This window comes from Nematolebias whitei, chromosome 13 (assembly GCF_014905685.2).
Source record: "Nematolebias whitei isolate Nwh7 chromosome 13, NemWhi1, whole genome shotgun sequence".
NCBI lineage: Eukaryota > Metazoa > Chordata > Actinopteri > Cyprinodontiformes > Rivulidae > Nematolebias > Nematolebias whitei.
In genome coordinates, this window is record NC_056510.1 from 17,785,729 (window position 1) to 17,811,761 (window position 26,033).

Below are 26,033 nucleotides of genomic sequence, written 5' to 3' on the forward strand. Positions count from 1 at the left end.
AAGCTGCTCTTGCTTGGTCTCACTCATGTCTCACTGAAGATGTACTGTAGTGATAGGGAACAACAAGACACCTCCCCCCACCCCCTCCCTTCCTTTTCCGAGTCTGTGTCCGTCACAGCAGAGACACACAGGTTGCACACCTTCCCCGTGGACTCGTGCTCCCGACGGTTATATGTTTGCAAACAGAACATACCTGGGATCCTGAACAGGCTTAATTAACATAACAAGCCAACAAGTCCGACAAGCAAGTTACCATCCTCAGTGTCACTTCTGAACAACTCTGCCAACTTCGGAGGAAGATAGGGGTAGTGGTTAGCAGAAGAGGAACAACATATAGTTGTCTAAAGCCTAGAGGGCCCTCTCGTGGCTGCAAATGCTAATGTTTAGTCTTTGGTTCACGTCAGTACGAATGAACATTTAATGCGTCAGTCAAAAATTGTGTCATGAATGGAAAAAAAAAAGTATAAAAGTCGCTTCGGAATATACATCGCAGGACTGGCCAAACTATGAAAAAAGTGTGACTTATAGTCCGGAAAATACGGTAGTGACAAAAATGAAGCTACCTTTGTACATGTGAACCTTCTGTATCCAGGACAGGGGGTTGACTTTCATCAAGGAGTACGGAATGCTGATCACATGCATCCGATTCATAACACTCTGAAATGAAAGAAGAAAAAACGTGAGATAAGCTTCAAAACATGTCTGCATGTCTGTTTACTGTGCATGATGTCACTATAAACAAATAATAAGAGTGAAAAATGTGTTGGTTGTTGCTTCCATGCTGTCAGTGTAGGAATCCAGACATGCATCAGCACGTTATGTGTAGTGTGTAAAATCTGTGTGTTATGCGAAGCAGTTTTACTTTGTGTACGAGATTGAAACTCATTTATGAGATGGGATCGTTTAGACCTTCAGGACTATTAGCTTGAATCACTTTGCATTTTGATACAGCTCTCATACAAGATCCATGTAAATCAGACCTCCTATCAGCAAACTGAGAGCATAAATTTGTTTTGTTGGAACGCACCGAAAACAATTTTGCGGAGTTTTTAAAAATACATTTACCAATATGTTCAGTATATATAAAGTTAATGACTGTCTGAAGTTTGTAAACCAGGAATCAGTGACTGTAACAAAACCTGTACCAGAAATCATTTATTTCCAATCCTGGCTCTTTATTCATTCATACCCATCTGCTCACCACAGACTCATGTTCGGGCTGCTGTTGTTACGCCGTATTGTTTTATATTATTAGTGTTTAGCGTATATCTTGGATCTTTTAGCGTACCATTTGGCATTTATTTTGGCGTACATCTTAGTGTATATCTTACATCATTGTTTACTCTTTCTTCTTATACTTATATTTTGCTATTTTTAGGTGCAATTGGGACCCTGTGTACATAATTTCGTTCCACCTCATGTCCCACATGAGATGGTAATGACAATAACATTTACTTGAACTGGAACTTAAACCCAGTCCCTTGGGCTTTATTGAAGAGTTTGGAGACAACTTACAGTAAGAACGCCGTGCCATAATCCTGCTTCCCGCTTGAAATCCAGGACATTTGTTATGGTCTCAGCTACAAATCAAAAAAGATCAGAAAAAATATTATGTTTTGATGAGTAGTGTAAACAAGATTTGATACACTTAATCTAAAATGTTCATTGCTCACTTCACAAACAAAATGTTCTGTAACACAGAGTCATTTCTGTATCAGAGAAGCCTACAATGAACAGAGGATCCAAATTAAGTTTTAGAAACGGATCTGAAGAACAACTTCTGTCTACTGGTCCCGTCAGGAGCTATTTAGAGTAAAACTGGGACACTGGAGAGGAAAAAAGTACTTTATGTTCTTGTTCTTTTTCAACTATGCTGACCCAGGTCCGACAGCCTGAAACATAACCAACTGAACAGACCCATTTATCAAACTGATTACACCTGAGAGCGTACATGAGCTACTTTTTAATGTGGGGAGGGGTTAGATTATGGAATGCATATTAAAAAGTTATTTAATGAACAAGTTGTGCTATTTGATTTGCTGTATTAAGAAAGACAAAAATAAGCAAACTCTTATGTCTGCAGTTTATTTTCGTGGAATTTTTCTTAAATGTATTTACAAATTCTGAAGCCTGCATCTTTAGGGATCATCGTTCTACTCTCTTCCTAAAACTATCCGTGCCAGGGTAATGAATAAAAAAAAATAAAGGGTCTGATAAAAGCTCAGTAACTTGAAGTATGCAGAGTCCTTCTCACCTTCTGTGTAGCCGCAGGCTTGTGTGAGGGCTTGACAATGAGCCAGCATGGCTGAATGAGACACAGTGATTCCCATGGTGCTTCCTTCTTTGCTGGTTTTATACTGGATTAAAAAAAACATTTAAAAAACACAATGGCTTTTAAATATGATAACGTTAAATTTAGTAGCATAAAAATATTAGTAGTCCACTTCTTGATATAAAATGCACATAAAAAAGTCAGATGCTCCATAATATTTTGTGAAACTGCACTTACTTCTATATAGGCTATATCATTGCCGGCCTCCCGTATTGAAGGGTACCAATCTTTTGGAGGCTTTGCAACATGCTTTCCATCTGTCACAAACCACAACAACCGTGGCCAGCCTGCAGAGACAGAGATACAAAATCCCTTGAAGCCAAAAAGAAACTATCCTCACGGTCAAATGCAGGCAAAACAAGCCGTACCTTTGAAAGTGACTACCTCTCCTGTCTGTGCTTTGGGAAGGCCTTTCTGACAAGCATCAGTGGTCAGTGCCAACGTGACCCCGCAGCTGCCCAACAAAAAGCCAATCTGTTGGCTTCCTGCATCCTGGCACAACGAGAACGATGAGAAGTTTGAGATTTTAAAACTTTGCCAAGCACGACAATAAACTCTTCACGACGATCAAAGTCGGAGCAGGACAAACTTTGGGAAAACACACATTTGACAGAATGCAGAAAATGACACTAGATGGGGGGAGGAACTCTGATGGAGGAAGAAAACACCTCAGAGCCGTTCACATTAAAGCAGCAGCAGGTAAGCAGGCAGAGTGACAGCCCATCACTTTTAAAAACGCCACTGCTGTGCATCAAACGCAGACTGAGGCGAGAACCACGCCTGAGATCTGACACTCCCTCACTCATATCTGTGTAAATTAACTTACACTCACGCTGAGCAAACGACATAGCTCACAAAGACTAAGGAATTGGCAGAGGTAAATAAGAGAAATAAAGAAAAGGACGGTGGAAACAAAGGGGATGATTGATAAGAGCTGTCAGAATGAGAAAATGAGTTTCTGACTCGAGAACAGTTGGCTCGTCATCTAATATTTTGAGTAAAATCACTCATCTCACTTCACTCAGCTCTCACTGATTACAGCACAGTGTGCACCAACAGCGTGCTCATAAAGGCAATCAAAAACCCACATTAGTATTCAGCTTGCGTAGCTAACGTGGATAAATATAGTTAGGTTTGAGCTGATGGGCGAGCTGGAAGATGCTACACAATATATCTGAAAGCAAACAGTCCTGACAACGTTTGCTGCTGGGTTTAGATGGTGGCATTATCTATAAACTAGTTTCTCTTAAATACTGTATTTTTTCAGACTATAAGGTGCACCGGATTGTAAGGTGCAATATGAATGAGTGGGTCAGTTTTCATACATAAGACGCACCTGATTATAAGGCTCACTGTTGATTTTTGAGAAAATTAAAGGATTTCAAGTGTGCCTTATAGTCTGAAAAATACGGTAACATTTACCAGTAAATACTATAAAACACACTGACAAGTATAAATATAATGTAGTTTTCATGTGAAAAACATCTTAAAGGTCCTTCACATGTTTAACATTCAGGTGTCCAGCAGGGGTCAGCACAAACCTGTCAAAAGTCACTCAGAAGACCCAGTAAGTGGCTTTACCTTTCTGGTCAGTGGAACTTCAATGGGAACTGGTACCAGCTCTGCCAGAAGGCAGCCGTAGAAGGCCACCATGAACATCACTGGGTCGCTGTTGGGAAAAACGAGTGCAACCTGAAAGCAAGATGGTTAGATGAGCAGAAAGATAAAAACAAGCAAACAGCAAGTTTGATGATTGAGGTTTGACATGCACTCCAACATAAAACCCAGAATTTTTCCTTTATTGAAGCTTGGAGCTGGATCAAACAAGCCAACAGCACATTTACTTTACAGCCTTATGGATATAAAAATGTTCAGATATGCATTCAGCTGCAAAGATCAGCACTTCATTCCTCACTTCTTCGCATTTGTTGGTTATTCGGATCAGAAGCGATTTGATAATCAGATCACGACTGAACACACAGTTTCCTCTCGTGACTTACTCTGTCTCCAGGGATCAGCAAAGGCTCATTTCTGGAGCTCAGCTTGTTAAGCAGAGTGTAGGCCAGTTTCTGACTGCGTGTCCACAGTTTACCTACAGAAGTTAAAAAAACACACAGTCAACTACATATTCTTCAATTTTACAAGTTCTGATCCACAGATAATAATTTTAATCCAAAAAACAACAATAATATTGGTGCTGCTTAAAAAAGAAGCACTGAATGAGAAGAACGGATACTGTTTAAAAAAAAAAAAAAAAAAAAAACTGTAATGCCACTTTAATTGGTGATATGTGACGTATCTGTGCTGCTGATCTCATGCTGCTGATTATCTCATGCTGCTGTATTCATTCATATCTATCTGCTCACCACAGACTCATGTTCGGGCTGCTGTTGATACGCCATATTGTTTTACATTATTAGTGTTTAGCGTATATATTTTAGCATTCATTTAACGTATACCTTAGTGTATATCTTAGATCCTTATACTATTTCTTTCTATACTTTATATTTTTGATATTTTTGGGTGTAACTGGGGCCGTGAGTACACAATTTTGTTCCACTTCATGTACCACATGACAATGAATGACAATAAACTTCAACTTGTTTTCCGAACAAATTGACTATTCAGTCCGTTAATCACAGGTTGAAGCCTACCGTAGGTAAGTGTGTAGACGGGTTTGCCAGCGTTGTCCAGAGCTGTAAGGCAGGGACTCTTAGGATGAGTGGTGCCCCACTTTTGTAAGGCTGCTGGCAAGGAGGGAGGCCAGTTGGTGACCACCCCGAGAGGCTCTCCTTGCAGGGGACTCATCTGCTGGCCTTCTGGTGTGGGCTGGTTAGGATCTGGCTGCTGGACTGAAACAAAAAGAACAACGTGATAAATCTTTTAAAGAAGGTGGACCAGTGAGTTTATGGAGTGTGAAGGTACATTTAAATAACAAATGTAAACACAATGACAAGACTGAGGGGGAGATTAAACGAATATAAAAGTGAAGGATGAGGAAAATCTGCCGTTTAAAAAAATATATATTTTTAGCTTCTTATGAGAAATAATCCCAAGAAACCTCCATTGCTTGGAACGCAAACTTCTTTCTCCTTCTTTGCTTTAAATCTGTGATTTGATTTCACCTTTCCCCCTTCTCAAACACAAAAAAATAAACTAAAAGTAGAGTTGAGAGTTGTATTCTTGCCAAATAAAACACCTTTACAAAGGAACAGAAAGTGTCGACTGCTGCCGTTTAACCTCTGTGTGATATTTTGCCCATTCTAAAATCACCACAACCTTTGAGCCAGAACCTTTAGTATTAGAACCAGAAAGCCTAAGTGTTACCTGCTGATGGGTTGCTGCTGCCGCCACATTTTCATTTACACAATGTTTATTCAAATGGCAGAGGACCACCCAAAACCCACAGCATACCAAGCTGGAATGGAGGAAATAGTTGGGCAGGGCTGGCCGACTGTGAGCACACTGTTTTTACTTAATAAATTCCTCTTCACACATGGTGATCATAGTTTTACAAAGAAACTAACCACTTATCACTAACCTTATCAGACAATTAGGTCACTAAGAAGGATTAAATATCAAAGACTGCACATGTACAACTCAACTGAAAGCTTTACAAAAAGAAGAGGGGAGTCAGATCGATGCACATTTTAAGGATTTACGAGTTATTAGAGGAAATAATAATTCCTTTCAAGCGAGCTTACCATCTAAGAGTTCTTCAAAGTCATCAACAAAAAACTCTCGCAATGGTGGCCGCTTTGGTCTCTTCAGTGTATTAAGTAGCTGCTGGATTTTGTTGGAAACACGACTGCTGACAGGAACACCTACAAAATGAATTTGAAGGGGATGACAAGTAAAAGGTGGGTGGATGGGGGGGGGGGGGGAGACGTAAGCAAAGCAAGATGGAGATGTGGGAGCAACAGATAAAATACATGAAGACAAGCAGATATTGGAGTAGAGGCATGTGTGGACAGATTAGGAGATTGATGAGGTAATGAGAAAACGATGGATAAGAGGAAGACAGATAAGACGGGAGAAAAGGTCAGTGTGGTATTACAAGGTGATTTAGAGGCCAACGAGCTGTCACTCACAACAAAACAGTGGACCGTGAGGTTCTCTACAGTCTTGGAGGTCACAGACAGACTAGATTTTTTTGAAATCCAAGAAAAACCTAATAAAACATTAAGTTAAGAAACAACGAGCCACCTCGCCTGCTGCCTAGCAACAAAGATGTCCTCTCTGCAGCATGTAAATTATAAAGGTGTTTCCAAAGGTGTCCATTTTATACGCAAATACAAATGAGGCTAAAGTCAAAAGTGTTTTGTTCCAACTACATGACGGCATATTTAAACATCAAAATCTCAGAGAAGTGGACCTTTGTAAAGATAACAATGGAAACAAGAGAACGAGGGAAAACAAAAGACACAACAGACTCCAAATATAATTAGGACAGGGGGTTGTCCAGTTAGATTATCCTCATATTTTATGTATAGGCTCATACTATGATCACCAAACAATGTATTCACCATCTGAATTCCTAAATGACCCAAATGAGGTCTGTGTCAGACATTCCAGATGACCACAGGAGCTGAAAGCCACAGCTGTACACAGAGGGTTAGATCTTTTTTACTATGAAATGGCTCACTAAGACAGATGCTGCCCCTTCATGTAGACAGACGCACTGGGAGTAGATGTGTGTGGGGTGGGTGGGTGGGGGGTGGGTCAGCAGCACCTGATGGGCCAATTAGAAAGCCCTGACACGTAGGCCACACACACCATCAATTAATGAGCCCCGACCACTCAAACTATAATTAATGCGTTAGTGGTTTTGTAATGTATGACTCTACACTTAATTAGAATGGTGAAGACTGGATTAAGTATCAACTTAAAGGAAACATGTTTTCACAGTAAAATATACTTTTTTATGCTGTAGGATCATAACTATATTTACTGACCAACCCAAATACTCACAAAGATAGAAATGGAAGAATAAAGCTTGTGCTGCTCCATATTTCAATTATTGTAACTAAAAACCAGACCAAAACCAACATGTCACTTCCATCTGTTAAAACTTTTGGCCGTGTCTGCCGGTCTCAGCCACAAGACTATTCAGACCACTGCAGACACAAAAATGATTCATAAATACATGGTTTCCATTCTCTCCATATTTCTTGTACCAGTTAGGCCCTCTTGGACTTAAGAGACTTAATTTAAACAGAATTTGACACATTTGTATAGGTGTATTTTTATAAGCATTAAGATTAATCCAAACAATACAATTCACTCAGATGTTATACAAATGATTACATATATTAATAAACTAATTACCATGTCTCTGGTTATACACTTAAAGCTATTGTGCTATTTTTTTAATGTTTTTTATGAATGTTACACCCTTTGCCTCTAAACTGGTCAAGCAAAGGTAATGCAACAGCTTTGCTTCACTTGTTTGCTCAAGCTTGAGACCTTCTTGAATGTTGTGCTTACTCTCTAATGGCCCGTATGCACTGTGACCTGGGTTTCCATTTGGTCCGGGTTGGTGCAGCCGATTTGATGTCAGCAGATTGCTGGCCATGGATTGGTTTGCTGACTTGGGGCAGGGGGGGTTGTCACATCACAGTTAAGTCATACTTCCAGCGACTGCTCCTTACCGCCATTTCCTTCAGCTACTTGCTTCTGGCTGGTTGTGTGATAGAGTGCGCTCCTATTTTTATTTTGGAAAAAATGGCAATGCAAAAAATAGCACCAGTGCCCTGGACAAACGACGAGATACAGTTATTGCTGAGCTGAGATTTGCGTGGTTTTACTATGACAATCTCATCCACATTGAGGCGGCACTCTGCTGAAAGCAAACAAAATCAGAGCAAGGGAAGACTGACTGTGGCTGGGCTTTACAATACATAAGAGGCATTCATTTTTGTTGTGGCCCAATGAGCTTGGTTGTTGCATAAATTGGGGGCTCGTCCGGAATGTTTTAAACTCACACTAGACACTTAGCTTGTCTGGTTTTGTAGAGTAAGTTGAGAGTTAAGCGTTAAGTAATTTTTGTTAGGACTCAGCTCATTAGGCCACAACATAAAATGAAAACTAAACACAATGTTAAAAGTTTAAATTTACTTATTTATTTTTAAACAGACAAGAAGAAGACCTTAGGAAACCTACACAACCTGGCAACCAGCAGCCAATGTAGCGATATGCTTCAAGCCACAACAGGCATACCTTAAATTTTTCACCTTCAGAGGTACAGGCCAGAGCAAAGTTGCTGCAGCACCACTGCCTGGCCAGTTTAGATGCCGTATAACAATGGCTTTTGGACAAAATTTGATAGGATCGTTTTTGTGGACATGAAATATCTGGCAGAAAATAAAACTCACTGTTGGTTTGGGTCTACTAATGGAAGGAGCTGAAAGTAATGTTACCAAGCACTACAAGATTAGTGCTAAAGACATTACTGCATAGACTGTTAGTATCAGAGAACAGATATAACAGCAGCCACTGTGGCACATTTGCTTCTCCGCTGTATGAGTCAGTATTTAAGTAACAGCAGTGATTGACAGCTGCCATCACCAAGGCCTCTGTGTAGCTACAGTGCTACATCCTGGCATCACAAAATGAAGTGGAAAACAAACTTGACACCTCTTAGTTTTCTCACTTTTAAGTAGGAAACCAGTATGTCAACATGTTAATTATTCACACGGCCAAACAAACAGCTGCACTATTAACATTGTCAACTTCAACAGAATAAGTTCTGAGAACCCTCAGGTTAGACATCACTAAAACACGCACTGCATACCTGATGTCTCTGTGGCTTCTTAAATATTGTTGTAAAGCTCATATGCATTGGGCAAATGCTAGACCTAACTAACAGCAGTGGCAAAGGCAGAACCACAAATGCACACAAACACAAAAGCACACACAGCAGACTGCCACAGAGCTGGATGAACAGTTATAAATACCATCAATTAAAGTGAGGGATCCTTCACCTGCCCACTCACAGCCTGGAGGAGAGACATATCAGTACGTCAATGAAATGACCCAACTAAGTTTCTCTTTGTGTGTGTGTGTGAGCAACCAATTAGCAAAAGTAACAGCGATGATGACAAATCTTCACCTATTTGACAACCACTTTCACTAATATGAACCAAGTAGGTGAGTTAGTTTAGTGTCTGATTTACTGTAGTAGCAAATATTCTGCAGAATGAATACAGTTTGGAATGGTTAAATGTGTGTGTGAAAGTGAATGAATGAATGAATGAACATGAAAAACTGACAGGTTTCAATGTGATTGTGATATTCTAAAGACAATCATCTTTACTTTAGGTTTTAGAGCATTCCTTCTTAGTTTTGAAAGATGGGTACCTCATTTCATATCAATAAAAATCCTGAAAAAGCTGCATCAACACAGGAAAAGACCAAGCAGATAAACTGACATTTTAGATGCTATCCACATACAGATCTATTATTTATTTTACCCTTAACCTGTATCTACATAACACAACACCCAGTGTTTCATTCTAGGGGCAGTTCTCGGTGCAAACAAAACCAATTTGAAAATTAATCATCTCCCTCCTGCCCTCCCAGGTACTAATTCTACACTATTTGATAAAACCTTTATACAATCTTCCTAAATTATCTGTGTCCAAAAAAGTCAATACGTCTCTAAACATACCCAATAATACTTGGCACATCTACTTCTAAAACAGGTGCATAAACTAAACGTAAGCAAGAGTGTTGTTTACTTTTTTTTTTTTAATTATATAGTATTTCTGTTGATTTGTTAACAACATATGCTGGAAGAAACATGGTGAATTTTCTGGAGTTGAAGAGGCGCAATGTTACCATGGCAACGGGAGGGGGGTCAGTCAGTAGACTGTGCCAGTCAGAAAAGCCGGCTTGACTGAGGCTCGGACAGAGGGACAGACAGCAGGAGGGAAAAGGAAAAGGGAGGTGACTTTTTGTGAGTGCATGCGTGTGAGGAAGAAGGAAACTCACCATCTGCAGTCTCCATGGTGCTGGTGTGGTGGTTGTAGTTGAGGGAAACGCCTCGCACTGAGGCCACGTGGAGCCGCTCCCCATGAAGCGAGGAGCGCTCTGACAGCCCCGTCACATCAGGGGGTGTTGAGTGGTTATCTGTGATGAGTGGGGTGTCTGGGGTTAAAAGGTCAAGCCTACTTTGGGATGTTGCCATTATATTATACCTCACTCCCCTGACGTCTAAGGGATTTGAACCAGACCCTGTAAGGACTAATGAAGCACAATCTTAAAAGTACAGAGCAATTCTTTACTCTTTGTCATGATATAGATACAAACTCTTCAGTGAACAACAAAGCCAACTAAAACCAGCTCTCTGTGGACATTGTAAGCTTGCTTTTGATGTCATTTGTGTTTAATTGGAAAAACAAAAGAAGGTTCACAAGTGGACATCACAAAGTCACAATCTCTAACTCAAATGAACACACTTTTACTAACTCAAATTATCCACCAAAACAAAATTTACCACAACTTCTAGGTTTAATAAACCTGAATCATTAGTTTTTCCCCAACACACTAGATTCTACGACAGAGCTTTAGAGCCAAGCTATAAACAATAAATAAATAAATATACAACATAAAAATATTTGAATACTTTTGTTGGATGCAACTGGGACCCTGTGTACACAGCTTCGTTCCACCACATGTACCACATGTGATGCGAATGACAATAAAGAATCTTGAATGTCTTTGTTTTTGAGTCCAAAACAATCAAAAACATTCACCCCTTTTGAATAAACATTTTCTTGCAACGTGACATTTAACCTAAAACATTGCCTTTCCTTTCACATTATCTACAAAAAGCTGTATACATGTATGACAGCAAGGCGCCAGTAGCTGAAGTGGATGATGTCTGAGGGGCTAGGGAACATGGTAATATTGGAAACTTATTTGCAGCTTTACAGCTCAGTAGTCACTGCTGCAAATTTATAACAGCAGCCTTAAATAAAGATGAGATGGAAAGAAAGAAACAAATCAAGACAGCTCCATCCTGAGGATATTGTTGTGCCAACAACACACAGACACACATAAGCCTGGAAGACACCATCTCACACCTAGATACTGATGGTGATACATCCACTGAATCACAGACTCACTTGTGATGCTCAAATGGCAACACAGAACAGGCAGTTTTGACCGAGATAAGGCTGTGAGAATTCTCACATCACAGCTGAATGACACTGAGATGTCAGGCAGCGACAACTAATTAGAGATGTGGTTTGAAACTCAATGATTCTCTCTGAAGTACCATCATCAAGACAATTAGTGTATCTTCAGGAAGACAAAGCCTCAAAACAGTCTGTGCTTTAACTACCCTAGTTGTTTTTTTATTTTAATTTTTTTGTAAGTTGCCATTATACAGGTAAAGATTTTATCACTGATGGGATAAAAAAAAACAATCAGACTGGCTCACTAAATGTCTGCTGAAGCCAGCAATCGTTAGACTTCAGACTCTGGTTCACAAGGGTATGTATCCAGCAGTGTACCAGAGGATATAAATTAAACCCTAGATTGACTAAAACGTATGCTGTGTGAGATCGTGTGCATTACTGACCTAGCTGGGTGTGCGCCATAAGGTCCGCCAGTGCAGTTGCTGTGGCGTTGGCGTTAAGGGCTGCGTGGGTAGTGGTGTTGGTGATAGATCTCCCTCCCGGGTGGGATGAGGTGGATGAAGCAGAGGATGAAGTGGATGAACCCTGGATGACTCGGTTAAACCAGTGCTCTACGGTTGGGTGGCTGTGACCCTGGTAGGGCGTGGAGGTCGGTAGGCGTCCTTGCCGCCGCAGCGAACCCTCGTCTTCTGATGCTGAGGAGGTATCTGTGTTTGACAGGTCAAAACAGGGCAGTGTCATATTAGTGGACAAAAACATAGGGCTGTCTAAGATCTCACCGTGACTAAATCAAGATGGAACAACTTCGAATGGTTTGATCATATGCTGATGATACAATAATCTACGTATACAATCAGTGTAAGGTACATTCAAGCATGCCTGATGCCAAAATGGTTCTCATGGTAATGGACGATAAAAATAATTCTGCGAAGCAATTCATTTTAAACAACGTACGACTAAAGCACAGGTTTTTTGGTATAATGCAATTACAGCAAGTAGAAGAGAATTTAATATACTAAACAAAACTGAAGTCTTCAAAAGTTTAAATGCTTATGGAGTGTATTTTGAGTGTATTAATGTAACAATTTCTTTGTATGAAGGGAAGGGGAGTTTGAGCTTGTCATTGTATGTTCCCATACAACGGGGAAATTATTTCTCTGCATTTAGCCCATCACATGTGAGATATACCCAGGTGGAGCAGTGGGCAGCTATGCAAGCGCCCGGGGAGCAATTAGAGATTGTGTGTCTTGCTCATGGTTGGGAGTCAAACTGTGACTTTCTGGTCCCAGGTTGGCTGCCCTACCATTAACCCATCTCAACCCCACATGAAGAAATGCACTACAAAACATAGTAACTTTAGAATGAGTATTAAAGGGGATCAGCTGCTCTTATTTCAAGTTTTATATATTTTTATGACTCAACACCGTAGCTTCTTGTGATTTATGAAACCAATAAAACCTTTAAGAAGCAGGCAGTTGCCATACATCTTTACGGACTCCGCCTACATTCTAACAAACCTTTGCAGATAGTTTTGTTTTTGTTAACTCTAAAAGTAAACTAAACCTACCAAAAATAATAATGCACTGTATTTCATTTATGATTAGAAAGGTAACTTTTAAACTCAAATGTCTGACTAATAGACAGACAAACGGTAGGGGATTTTTTTTTTGGTTCATTTTCTGCATAATAATGCCCTTTAGAAAAAACAAAAACTACTTGCATATAAATATACATAAATACACTGTATACTTAGCTTAGTATTTAGCTTAGCTACAAAGTGTTAGTTTGTCTCATTATCTAAAACTTGAAAAACATTTAACTTCCCACTAACCACATAACATTATACAATATATGAAAAAATATTAAGAAATGCATAATTGGTCAACTGATATTCAAGTAATTACTTAAATTAAAATCTGGCTTCTGATCTTAGCCTTCTCTCTCTCTCTGGAGGCTACTGTCAAAAAGGAAAAAGGAAAACCTTCAAAGCAATGTGGTATCTGTGTAAAATGAACTCGTTTCTTTTTAGCTCTCCAACATGTCTGTACTTTAGACAAGTTCGAGTTACACAACAGCAGGATTGTCCTAAATTAGTTTTCTGCAAAGAGTTGAGTGCAAAAGGAAGGTTAGAAGAAAAATAAGTATTAGCTTAAATTGTTTTAAATGTAACATTAGGTCAAGTTTTATGTAAACAGTGGCACCTAAACATCAACTTTAAAAGGAAAATACATATGTACTTCACAAATCTTGAAAATTTAAGCTTAAATAAATTGTAAAAACAAATATTTAATTTTTATAAAAAGAGCATGAGCTAGATTAGACAATAAAAAAGCAGACGGATGGATGTTGAGCTTGTGTGTGATCAACACTAACAGGTCTTCAGATAGTTCATCTTTCTAATCACTCAGAATATATTTACAAGTCAACCAACTGAGACATTATTAAAATCCCCGCTACTTTTCTTTGGATTCTTCTTGTAGAGGCTGTTAATTTATTGTTTCTACTCATGTGGGTTATCTCCCACTTAAAATTCTGTTTGTTACTCCTCTGCCTGTCTCCAATCTTTATCAATCTAAAGTAGCTTGGACACAGCTGCACAGGGGGTTGAGGGAAGGAGAGGGTCAGAAAATACATTTCAAGTAGAAATAGAGGCATAAAGAATGGGAAAACACTAAAGAACAGAGAAAGAAATCAGTGTCGGCAGCCGACAGAATCAGGTACAAAAAGTGAAGCATGGTGCAGTGATGGACAAATCTGAGGTAAAGATACAAATCTAAAGATAAATGGAGGATGTAAGCAGACACACTACTAAACTCTGTTAATATTATACACCAGTTATATATTTGTTCAGGCAAAAAACATTAAGACTTTAGTCTAGTTGTTATCTTATTTGAATAATACAAAAAAAGTTACCCTAAAAACTTCCATCAATGGCATATTTAATGTAAAGTTAGAGCTGTTCTGGAGCCTTATAATAATAATCTCTTTTTTATTTTGTTAGACTCAAATTGAACCAGAACTGAGCTGCACAGAAATATATTTTTTAAGACATTCCTACTGTTTTTTTAAAAGATACTTGAACATGAATACTGTTGTGACCTACTAGAAAGCACAACTAGACACAGCGAGTCATCCTCCTCCATCTAACTATAATAATAATACCAGTAATAATAATAATAATAATAATGGTTTAATAAAGCATCTAAATGAATAGGAAGTTATCCAAAAGTGTTCTTTAATTGCAGTCCTGCATGTATACCTTATGTAAGTCTTTTATTTATTTTTTACTTTCTGTCCAAAAGCAAAAAGCCCTCCATTCTTAGAATAAACCAAAATGCTATTAACTGACCACACTGTAGGTCTGATTATTACTGGTTTTCCATAAATATAAAATAATTTACAAGAAAAGAAAAACAACAAATTAAATGCCCCAGCACGTTTTATGGTTCCTGTCAAACCTTTGTGTAATCTTAAGAATCTGTTTGAATCTTTTATAATCCAGGATCTCCATTGTTTGTTGCTGTAGATATTTATAAAAACTGTCAGCCATTCATACACATCTCATCTGAGCACAACTAGTCCATCAGAAATACTTGCAAAAATAAAAAAGGAGAGACTTTCACTTCTATTCAAATTCCAGTGTTGAAGCTCCTAATCTGATTACTTACTCCTACTGTGTCCTCTCTCAATCCAAATCTTGAGCCTAGGCCTCGCTACCTCTTACACCAAAGATAAGTCACTGCAGTGTTTGAGACACTTGTTAAATCTCACATCAAATAATTAAAAAAATATAAAAGAGCTTTAAGGAGCCTTGAAAACAGAAGGTTCCTAATGCAATAAAACAACAAAAAAATTCTAATAACTTGCCCACACAATATCAAAGCAGGCAAAAGGTCAACATTTAGAGATGATGGTACGAATCTGATTATTCCTTCATTATGCAGCTCGTGTGGGAAGGTCTGCCTGCAGACGTAACAGTGAAAACAAAATCTTTACAGTCACAAAGAATGGAGACATTCATCAAAATGCACGTCTTTCCAGTAGCAAATGCTTGGCAGCAACATTTAAAGTCACTGAACACATCAGCGTCACCATCCTACACCCATGCTCATGGGAACATATGAAACAAATGACCAGTGGAACCATAAATCCCAACACAAACTGTGTTTGCAGGAGCAAAGGTCTCACCTGGGGGTGTGCATGCCTCCACTGACGACTGAACTAGCACTGATCGCCTCTTTGAGGGCATGGGCATCTTCCTCTCTTTGTACTTTGCCAAAGCTGCTTGGACCGCCTCCGTGTGCAGATCTAAGAAAACACATCCACATGGTTAAACGAGCATAGTATGATCACTCAACATAGAATAAGGAAATTGAGGCGTTTTAAAATTTTTACCAGATCTGAAGCGTTCATCCCGGGCGTTGGCAGCCCGGGACCTGTTCTGTTTGGAAACTGGAAGAACAGCTTGGGAGGAGGCCTGGACTCTGTTGTCGATTTGCAGAGATGGATCTACACCTGGAGAGAGACAACACCACAGCAGGTAGAGAACAGGTTAGGGCCTGGACAAAACATCTACTGTTGCTCAGTGGCAGAAATCAGAGCTGCAGAACTCTGAACAGAAAGCAACGGTGCTAAAAATTGCTCAACTAAATCAAGTATTCACATGCTTAATGTAATCCCTTCTTAGGCTGGTCTCCTTTAATATAATAACTTGGTACTGAGGGAGTATACACTTTAATTAATCCAGCCTATAATAAAACTTTCCAACAGGCTTCAAGTTTTCAGAGCAAAGCAAATTTCACAGATTTAAGAGAGGGAGGTGATTCAGCCTGAGAGTTCAAACTTTACCTCACTGTGTTCATAGTGTGAATGTTTCTGAATCATTCACACATTGTGATCCATTTTTCTTCTGTTTGTTTTTCAGCATATTTCTCATTCCACAATTGTTGTACCATTTCAACAAATTATATATCAAAACACTCAGCTCGCTCAGGAGAAGGGTGCTATGACTTTTGGTATTGGTGCAACTTTAGCTTTTTGAAATATTTAGCCTTTTCTGCCACTTTTTTTTCCCTCATAGAAAATTAGTAGAGCTCATTTTACATCCTTCAAATATTTAGATCTGTTTACAACCTGTTGCTGCTCCTTTCACATTTTGTTTGCTTCTGCTTTTTTCAGCTTTCTTCTGCAAACGTAAACTGTTTTCAGCTAGGTTCAGCTGTTTTTCAGCTGTTTTGTGCTCCTTTCAAGTTCTTTCTGCTAACTACAATATTTTGTGCTTCTTTTAACTTCTTTCTGCTAATTTCAGCTTGTTATACTCATTTCACCTTTTTTCTGCTATCAGCTTTCAGCTACTATTTAGTTGTTTTATGCTAATTTTAGCCTTTTCAGTTAATTCCACATTTTTAGCTGATTTCAGCTATTTGTTACTTTCTGATTGTTTAAGCTTTTTTCCTCCCTTTTCAGCTCCTTTTCAGCTGTTTTTTTTGTTGCAAATTTCAACTTTTTAGCTAATTTCTTCATTTCTGTGCTCATTTCTGCTTATTGAAACCTAATTCAGCAAATGTGTGTTCTTTCTGCTTTCTTCTGTCAATTTAAGCTTGTTCTTCAATTCAACAAGTTTTTAGCACATTTTCAGCAGTTTTTCTGCAAATTCTTCAGCAATAAGCATTCACACTGCATTTTCACAGGAAATGCAATGTATCTAGTTGTGAACTGCAAGACTCAGACACCAATCCATCATTTTCAATTTCAAACTATTGTTTGAGCTCCATCCGTTACCAGATAATCAGCATCAAAGAGGAAAGTAAAGGTAAAGTAAGATTATATCCGATGGTCTAATGGTCATCTTCAGTCACTGATTTTATTTCTTCCTCTGATGCTCCTATTGCACCTGTTGTGTAATGAAAAAATAAACAAACTATATTCAGATGACCATCTCAAGGTATAAAGGAGGTGAAATACAACTGAAATAGATGAAAGTAAAAATGCTGTCATGTAAATTTTGATCGGTAACCCTACAGGCAAGAAAAAAAACACTTTCCAATATTTTATGATACTTTTTATTGTTCTGATTTGTGGGGGGGTGTTGTAATCCGACCCACTGGGCTGTATGAAGTCACTGTTTATTCTAGTACAAACCGGATTACAAAAAAGTTGGGACACTAAACAAATTGTGAATAAAAACTGAATGCAATGATGTGGAGATGGCAAATGTCAATATTTTATTTATAATATAGCATAGATGACAGATCAAAAGTTTAATCTGAGTAAATGTAACATTTTAAAGGAAAAATATGTTGATTCAAAATTTCACAGTGTCAACAAATCCCAAAAAAGTTCGGACAAGTAGCAATAAGTGGCTGGAAAAAGGAAATTGAGCATATAACGGACAGCTGGAAGACCAATTAACACTAATTAAGTCAATTGACAACATGATTGGGTATAAAAAGAGCTTCTCAGAGTGTCAGTGTCTGTCAGAAGCAAAGATAGTAAGAGGATCACCAATTCCACCATTGCTGCGCAGAAAGATAGTGCAGCAATACCACAATGGTGTTACCCAGCGTAAAATAGCAAAGACTTTTAAGTTATCATCATCAACCATGCACAACATCATCAAAACATTCAGAGTATCTGGAACAATCGGTGTGCATAAGGGTCAAGGCTGTAAAACTATACTGGATGCTCGTGATCTCCGGGCCTTTAAATGTCACTGCAGCTCAAACAGGAATGTCACTGTCAAGGAAATAACAAAATGGGCTCAGGAATACTTCCAGGAAGCATCGTCAGTGAACACAATCCACCATGCCATCCGCCGTTGCCAGCTGAAACTCTACAGTGCAAAGAGGAAGCCATTTCTAAGCAAGCTCCACAAGCTCAGACGTTTGCACTGGGCCAGGGGTAATTTAAAATGGAGTGTGGCAAAATGGAAGACTGTTCTGTGGTCAGGTGAGTCACGATTTGAAGTTCTTTATGGAACACTGGGACGCCATGTCATCTGGACCAGAGAGGACAAGGATAGCCCAAGTAGTTATCAACGGTCCGTTCAGAAGCCTGCATCACTGATGGTATGGGGTTGCATGAGCGCTTGTGGCATGGGCAGCTTGCATGTCTGGAAAGGCACCATTAATGCAGAGAACTATGTTCAGGTTCTAGAACAACATATGCTCCCATCTAGACGTCATCTCTTTTAGGGAAGACCCTGCATTTTTCAACACGATAATGCCAGACCACATTCTGCAGCAATCACAACATCATGGCTACGTAGGAGAAGGATCCGGGTACTGAAATGGCCAGCCTGCAGTCCAGATCTTTCACCTATAGAGAACATTTGGCACATCATAAAGAGGAAGGTGCGACAAAGAAGGCCCAAGACGATTGAACAGTTAGAGGCCTGTATTAGACATGAATGGGAGAGCATTCCTATTTCTAAACTTGAGAAACTGGTCTCCTCTGTCCCCAGACGTCTGTTGAGTGTTGTAAGAAGAAGGGGGGATGCCACACAGTGGTAAAAATGGACTTGTCCCAACTTTTTTGGGATTTGTTGACGCCATGAAATTTGGAAACAACAGATTTTTCCCTTAAAATGATACATTCTCTCAGTTTAAACTTTTGATCTGTGATTTGTGTTCTATTCTGAATAAAATATTAGATGTTGGCACCTCCACATCATTGCATTCAGTTTTTATTCACAATTTGTTTAGTGTCCCAATTTTTTTGGAATCCGGTTTGTACAAAAATTAGTGGACAGACTCCTGGCACAACACATTTAGCCAGTGACATGTTGGATTTACCTGGCTGGCCCATGAAACCCATCCAACCAGACAGCTATGAGACAGCTGGGCTTTTCAGTGATAGCTTACTCTGGATCACTGAACTCCACACAGTCAGCAACTCTCACACAGCAGCAGCATCAGCAGCAACGCAAACAGCTGTGCAGAGCAACATTTGCTTCAACCAAATCTGTTTTACAGAGATTTCTGCAAGTGAGCATGACATGAATCAAATCCAACATAAAAAACTGCTGCAGGGCATTTGTTTGAGTTTGACACGTCTCATGCTAAGAGCGCAGATAGACACATTAATATATGTTGGTCCCCTAAATTGGACTGACGGCCCAGTCGTACACCAGCCTTTCCTCAGCTCCCTGAGGAAATATGTCTATAGAACAAGCCAGGACAACAGACCCGGTTGCCGGGCAGAACATACAGTACTTCAGACACGCAACATTGAGCCAATCAGAGGTCTGCTCCGTCACAACAGATATCTTTATTGGTTCGCAGCGAGCCCTGATGAATTTATTTCACCTGTCTGATGCCAAGACTCAGTTACCGGTGTGGGTTATGATGATACACGTCTGTGTGTCACCTCCTAGAAAGAAAATACAGCACTTGTGCTACAAATCTAACTATATATTAGATCCTGAAAACTAGAGCGTTTTAAATCAGATTTTACAACTGCAGTGTATAATTGACTGAAAAGTGACATTCACTTATAAAGAACTAGCTTTGACTGGATTTACACTCATTACACAGACAAAAAAGGGCTTGATTAATAAACTAATCTGCAATCAGACCCAAAGTCTGAGCTGAGCTGTAAGCACAGAATCAAGAGTTTATTCTGAGAAAAATATAAATGGACTTATATTAAATAATACAAATAGGTTATAGCTGCCATTTTCAGCCATTGAATGTTTTTTTCTTGTTTTTTGTTTGGAAGTTTTTTTAATTTGTTTAGAAGTGCTTCTAAGTTTGCAAGAGACTCAGTAGTTATGTTTACATGTGCAGAATTCTTTGATCGGATTGAAATGTATTCGGATTAAATAATCCGAATGTATAATTTATATGAGCGCAATCCTTTCACGATGAGCGCTTACATGCAGCAGACTTTTATTCAGAATAGAAGTACTGACATGCGCAGAGTGGTAAACTCTCCTTAAAAAAAACACAGGAGAAGTAGTTCTACTTCTGTGATGAACGTAAACAAACCTGAGCGCCCAAAATGGACCCACGCCAGGTTTTAATGGCGGTGGAGATGTTACTGCACTCCCTGACTGAGCTACAGGTAATACAGATCATTTTGAGCTCTTTCAAAGTCTCTAGTAGAAATGTTGTGTTGCTCAACGACCATTTTTGCTTCCGCGACATCATCTAGCCAGGCGGAAATGCATGAGGTAGACATAGGTCGCACATGCACAGTCAGGTCAGTTTTCCACAATCGGAATAAAATGATCAGATTAAGTGTTTACATGCACACTATTTGGATTATGAATAGACATAAACCACCCCTCTCATTCGGATTGAGCTGAATCAGATCAGAATAATGAGAATGGCCATTTAATCCAATTACTTATGCCCATGTAAACATAGCTACTGTTGGTTCAAAACTGACCCACTATAAACCTTCCCACTGCTCCTTTGAAATAGTTGTTTTAAATGTTGAATAAGCACAGCCAAGTAGTCACACAGCATGGTAACACCTCCACCTTGTTTCTGTTTGTAGTGTCCCTTATGGATTTCATATGATCAAAACGATGCATTTCGTTCACATAAAAACTCTTCTTCGGTTTCTCTTGACCACAGTCTATTGTTTTCATTCATTTATGTCAATAGTGCTAGTTCTGCCATCTACAATTACCAGCAGAGAGAATCCCTCCACCTGCTCTGCATGCAAAGAGGAGGCCAGCACTGGGTTTCATCATGTATGAATCTCAGCTGGCCCACACACGTGTTCCACCAAGTGGGAAAGGCACAACAGAGGCTTTACTTCCTCAGGAAGTTAAAGCACGCGCACCACCCTCATCCCCTGCTGACAAACTTCTATCGGTCAGCAGCAGAGAGCCTCTCGACCGACCGCTGCACAGTTTGGTTCACCAGCTGCACGGGAGAGAACAGGAAGGTCCTGCAGCGAGTGCCGAGGGTGGTACAACGTGTCATCTGCGCAATAACCACCAACCCTGATAGGTATTTACACGGGCTGAGTTCAACTGAGAGCTAGCTGTATATTAAAGGACACGCCTCACCCTGAACATCCACCTCTCTCCCACCAACCGTCTGAGAAAACATACAGACTAATCACTGACATTCCCATGTACAAAAATAGGTTACCTTGAATACGTTTCAGAACATTTTTAGTGTAGAAAACACTGAAAGCAACTGTAAAAACAAAGGGCAATGACAGTAAAATATGAGAGAGCACCACACATTATGACATTTTGTATGAAGGTCAGAACGGACAAATTTCACCCTGCAGCTATTAAAACTTAAAGTTAATTGTGCTGTAAAGATTGGCCAAGAAGTTCCAATACATCCATTCATCTCAGTCCAACTATGTGTTTTAAGTCTGCCCATAATGATTGCATCAAACAATTAACAGTGCAAAGAAACCCCATAAGAATGACGGTGGGAGAGAAGGAACAAAATTATCCATCCAAGCTAAATACCAGTCGTCCTAACATCAGTGGAAAGCATACAGCGAGCCGCCCACAGCAGACTCTGGTTTCCACTCAAGCCTGTAAGATCAGGCCAAACTAAAGATGACTGAGAAGTAAAAAACATAAAGACAGCAACTTCTCTTTGGTATTCACTTCAAACGTTTACTGAATGACTGCCCAGTGAGGATCAAAATACACTTAATTGATGTATAAATATACAGTGTGCATATTTTATAGATTACCCATAAGGCCTTGGCTCAATTTAATAATAAACTTGAAGTTCTCATCAAGGCTTTAGGAACTGTTTTATGAATGCTTGAGATTTTTCAAGGTTTTTTTTTTATTATCAGTTCCCAGCTTTGAAAACTACAGTACAATTATTTAACTCATTTTAAGATGTTTTTCAGGTAATCATCATGACAATTAGCCATTTATTGAACATGTAGCCACATGAAGAAAAACTTTGTTTAGGACAGTAAATACCCAAAAGGCTTAAATGTCTTACCTTGTATCTGTGGGATGTAAGGCGCCAGCAGCTTGCTTCTTTTTTTCTCATATCCCTTCTGAGTGATGTCTCCTGTATAGACAGAGACGGACAAATGGAGGGACAGACAGAGAGAGAAAAGAGAGGAACAGGCAGGGAGGGGAGGCAGAAAGATGAGTCATTAGCCCAACCATGCTGTGGTGTTTGGTGTGGGTTAGTGCTCTGGTTTTGATGGCACCACAGGGTACCAGACATAGGTTTTGGTTAGGAAATACTGCTCATCTCTCTCGTGCACTCAAACACACTCTCTGAATAAAAAAAAAAAGGCCTAATATATTCAATAGTCTGGACATTTTTCTCATATTATATATATATATATATATATATATATATATATATATAAAGGGGACATTTTAAAAATAGAATTTTGTCTGCTGTGTCTGGAATATTAAGGAAATAAAAACACTGCTGTCAGGATAATAAAATTCACCAAACATAAGTCCACTCTCCACACAAAACATCAAGAACAGGATTTTTTTATTTTTTTATTTATTTTAGTACACTAAATACAGAAAGTGAAAAATAAAAAGACAGTTAAAAAGAGACCAGGTGAAAGATCTGAGCAGTGAGAGTGAAGGCATGATATATTTGCACTTAGGAGTCATTTTGAATTGATGTTATCACTTAAACTCAATAACTCGACACTCCGCCCTGCTTTAATGTCTATGTTCCCAGTGGAGTTCAAGAGGGTGGATGTAAAGAGAAAAGAAAATAGAGTGCAGACAATAAAGCTACCTGCAGGTGACAACTTGATTAAATGTTTCCCTCCTTGCAGAGTTGTTTTTTTTTATTGGTTGCTCTGTTATGAAGTGTGCTCATCCGAACGTGAGTGTGCATACCAAATCTTTATTTAAACATCTCGTACTAATATTTCTCTTTCATACATTATTTAGACATTATTAGCTGCTGTTTTATACCGTTCTAAAATTCTTTATCAGATTATTTTCAGGGTGAGGTTTGCTTCTTTCTTTTGCTCTTTAAGCCTCTTGGGCACACTTGTGTGATGATGTGAAGGCAGGTGTTGTTGGTCCCACTGGTTTCTGTGCGGCCCACTGGTTCTGAGTCACCAGTAACAACTGAATGCCTGCACTGTCAAATGTCCAACAATGCATTGCTGTCCACAGGCTAAGCCGGATGACCTGACACTGACTCGTTCTGTTGATACGCTCTCTGTTTACGTGTGTGTGTGAACATCAGTGAATGTCTGCGTGCAAGCTAGCGTGCCCGTTCGCTCACCGCAGCAGTCAGCCAGTTTGATAGTCACACAATAGAGAGTCACTATTCTCTGCGACGGCTCCAAATTCTGGCCCGTGGCCTGAGAGGCCGAGCGGCCCCGAGCACACACAGATCCATGGAGTTATGTCTCGGTAAAGCTAATCTTTTGATCTGAGCACAAACAGTTTGGTCATTAATTATTGTAGACTGGACTTTAACATTAAACAGAAGTGACCCTTAATCCTAGAAAAACAGAATAAGAGACTACAGTATTTATACTGCACGTGTGCAGTGAAACTGAATGTTTGCATGTGCATGGTTTGTGCATTACCCACAAACAGAATTTATTTCCTCTCTCTGTTTGAACTCTGACTGCCTCCATAAGAAAGAAACGGGAGAATTTAAAGGTCAATATGTGCCCTGCTGACTGGGGAATAACAGGGGGGGTGTAGGGTGGGGGGACTGAGGGGAGGACACAGATGGAAAGATTGAAGGCGGACAGCTTAGCATCTATGGTGAACTGCATGATGAGAGAAGATGTTCTGTAATTTGTACATTTACAGCGGTTGACCCCCTTCAGCTCATAAAGCTTCACCACATAACGGATCTACAGAGGTGCTTAAAATGTGCAAAAGGACGAGAGGTAGAGTTTACAAAAACTGTTAGAAAATAGAAATTCACATGTCAGAAAGAAGGCTAACCTACCAGAATTGACAGAAAGACGAGGGATTTCTCATTTTATAATAAAGAATTATGATGAGTGGCTCAGCTGGCAGACCGTTTCCTTTCTCAGTCAGCATCGACCTTCGTCGTAAGCCTGCTCTTTGATTCTCTTTATCCCTCCACTCAAACCTCTTCTCCTGCCTCTCAGCCATGAGACCTCACTGACAACACATCTGGAGCACTCCTGTCATCCCCGATGTACACTTCTGTTATAATGTACCCTCATGCAGAGCAAGACAACAAAAACAGACAGATATCAAAATAAATATCCGCATAGTCTGAACCCTAGAGTGCCAGACTTGTGAGGCAGGTCTTCATCCATCTCAAGTAAATGTATATTTTATTTTATTAACGTGAGATTTGTTTTTTCTGACAAATTATCTAATATTGCTACCATAAGTTTCATGTCAGTTTCATATCCAAATTCCCCCCAAAAAGTAGAAGTAATTCTCATGGCAGCAACAAAGCATGCGGTCCTCTGATTTGGTTTATTGATTATAAGTGATTGACAAACGATCGAGAAGGTTCGCCTGCTGGTTACTGACTGAAGCTGTTCTTCCAGTGAGGACCATTAGAGAATTACTCCAACATGGATCTTCAATCACAGGATGAACACTGAGACAGCACATTCCTCTACAAGTCAGCACAAAGTACAGATAAAGGAACATTTTTAGTTAGTTTTAAATAAGTAACAGAAACTGCAGTATATGTTTGACGGCATTGAAATCATCTAAAATATCTGCATCTGTATGTTTTCTTTCCCAGTGGTGGCCAATTAAAAAAGCTGAAGCCAGGCAGAGTGTGTTGCTGCGTGTGGTGGGCAGAAAGGGAGATTGTTTAGCAACAACAGATCACGAAGATAATTTAAGACTGAACTGCATCATTATAATCCCAATTATTTCTAGTTTTTAAGACTTGAATAATACAAAAGATTTCTAGCTATATTTAAACAGGTCTATCTAATTAGTGTTAAAAAAAATCAATAGGTCTTTACAGATGTTTTGACTATTATTTGAATAATACTTTTGTTAAAACACCGTAAAATGCAGAAAAGTGCACATTAAGTGGTCATTATTCAAAGAATATTCAAAGTACTCATCATCAGAAGACAAAAGGAAATCAGCTGATTAATTTACTGTTATTTTAAAAACAAATGTCATAATTAACAAAAGATTTACAAAATTCAACTAAATAATAAAAAAGAAAGCCGAACTGATTTGTATATAGTAAATCTGCATTTGAATGACTCAACAGTGATTTAATTAATTTGAAGATTTTTTTGGTAAATGGTACAAGTCAAGAGTTTGGACACAATCCTCTGAGTTGTTGTTATCAGGTTTTTAGATATCATCTGCTTTTGACTGACAATTTTTTAAACTTGATCCCTTTACTCCCGTATGATAACAGGACGCTTTGCTTTCTAGTTTTCAAACCTAAAGTTGGTAAATGGTGTCGATAAAAGATCCCCATTTTACTCAATACTAAACTGAAAATGTAACCTAATGAATCAGAAGTAGAACAATGTGAAAGGTTGTTGTAATACCCAGCATAAAACTGAAGTTATGTAAATCTTATCATAGATGATCATCCTGTGATCAATAACTGAATAGACGTGCATCCTTCGAGCCCAAACAACTGAGTGAA

At 39.1% G+C, this 26,033-nt stretch overlaps 1 protein-coding gene across 1 annotated transcript in view; it reads right to left on the minus strand.

The window, feature by feature from the left end:
• Window positions 1–26,033, minus strand: part of dip2a (disco-interacting protein 2 homolog A) — an 87,283-nt gene that overhangs the window by 14,671 nt on the left and 46,579 nt on the right. Inside the window, exons 2-15 of the mRNA XM_037686919.1 lie at window positions 22,413–22,484; window positions 15,871–15,990; window positions 15,664–15,783; window positions 11,919–12,182; window positions 10,325–10,462; window positions 6,037–6,156; window positions 4,987–5,184; window positions 4,333–4,424; window positions 3,914–4,024; window positions 2,701–2,824; window positions 2,510–2,619; window positions 2,255–2,357; window positions 1,516–1,580; window positions 564–657 (exon numbers count right to left, since the gene is read on the minus strand). Coding sequence (XP_037542847.1) covers window positions 564–657; window positions 1,516–1,580; window positions 2,255–2,357; window positions 2,510–2,619; window positions 2,701–2,824; window positions 3,914–4,024; window positions 4,333–4,424; window positions 4,987–5,184; window positions 6,037–6,156; window positions 10,325–10,462; window positions 11,919–12,182; window positions 15,664–15,783; window positions 15,871–15,990; window positions 22,413–22,484 — 1,731 coding nt within the window. The remainder of the gene's footprint in view (window positions 1–563; window positions 658–1,515; window positions 1,581–2,254; window positions 2,358–2,509; window positions 2,620–2,700; window positions 2,825–3,913; window positions 4,025–4,332; window positions 4,425–4,986; window positions 5,185–6,036; window positions 6,157–10,324; window positions 10,463–11,918; window positions 12,183–15,663; window positions 15,784–15,870; window positions 15,991–22,412; window positions 22,485–26,033) is intronic.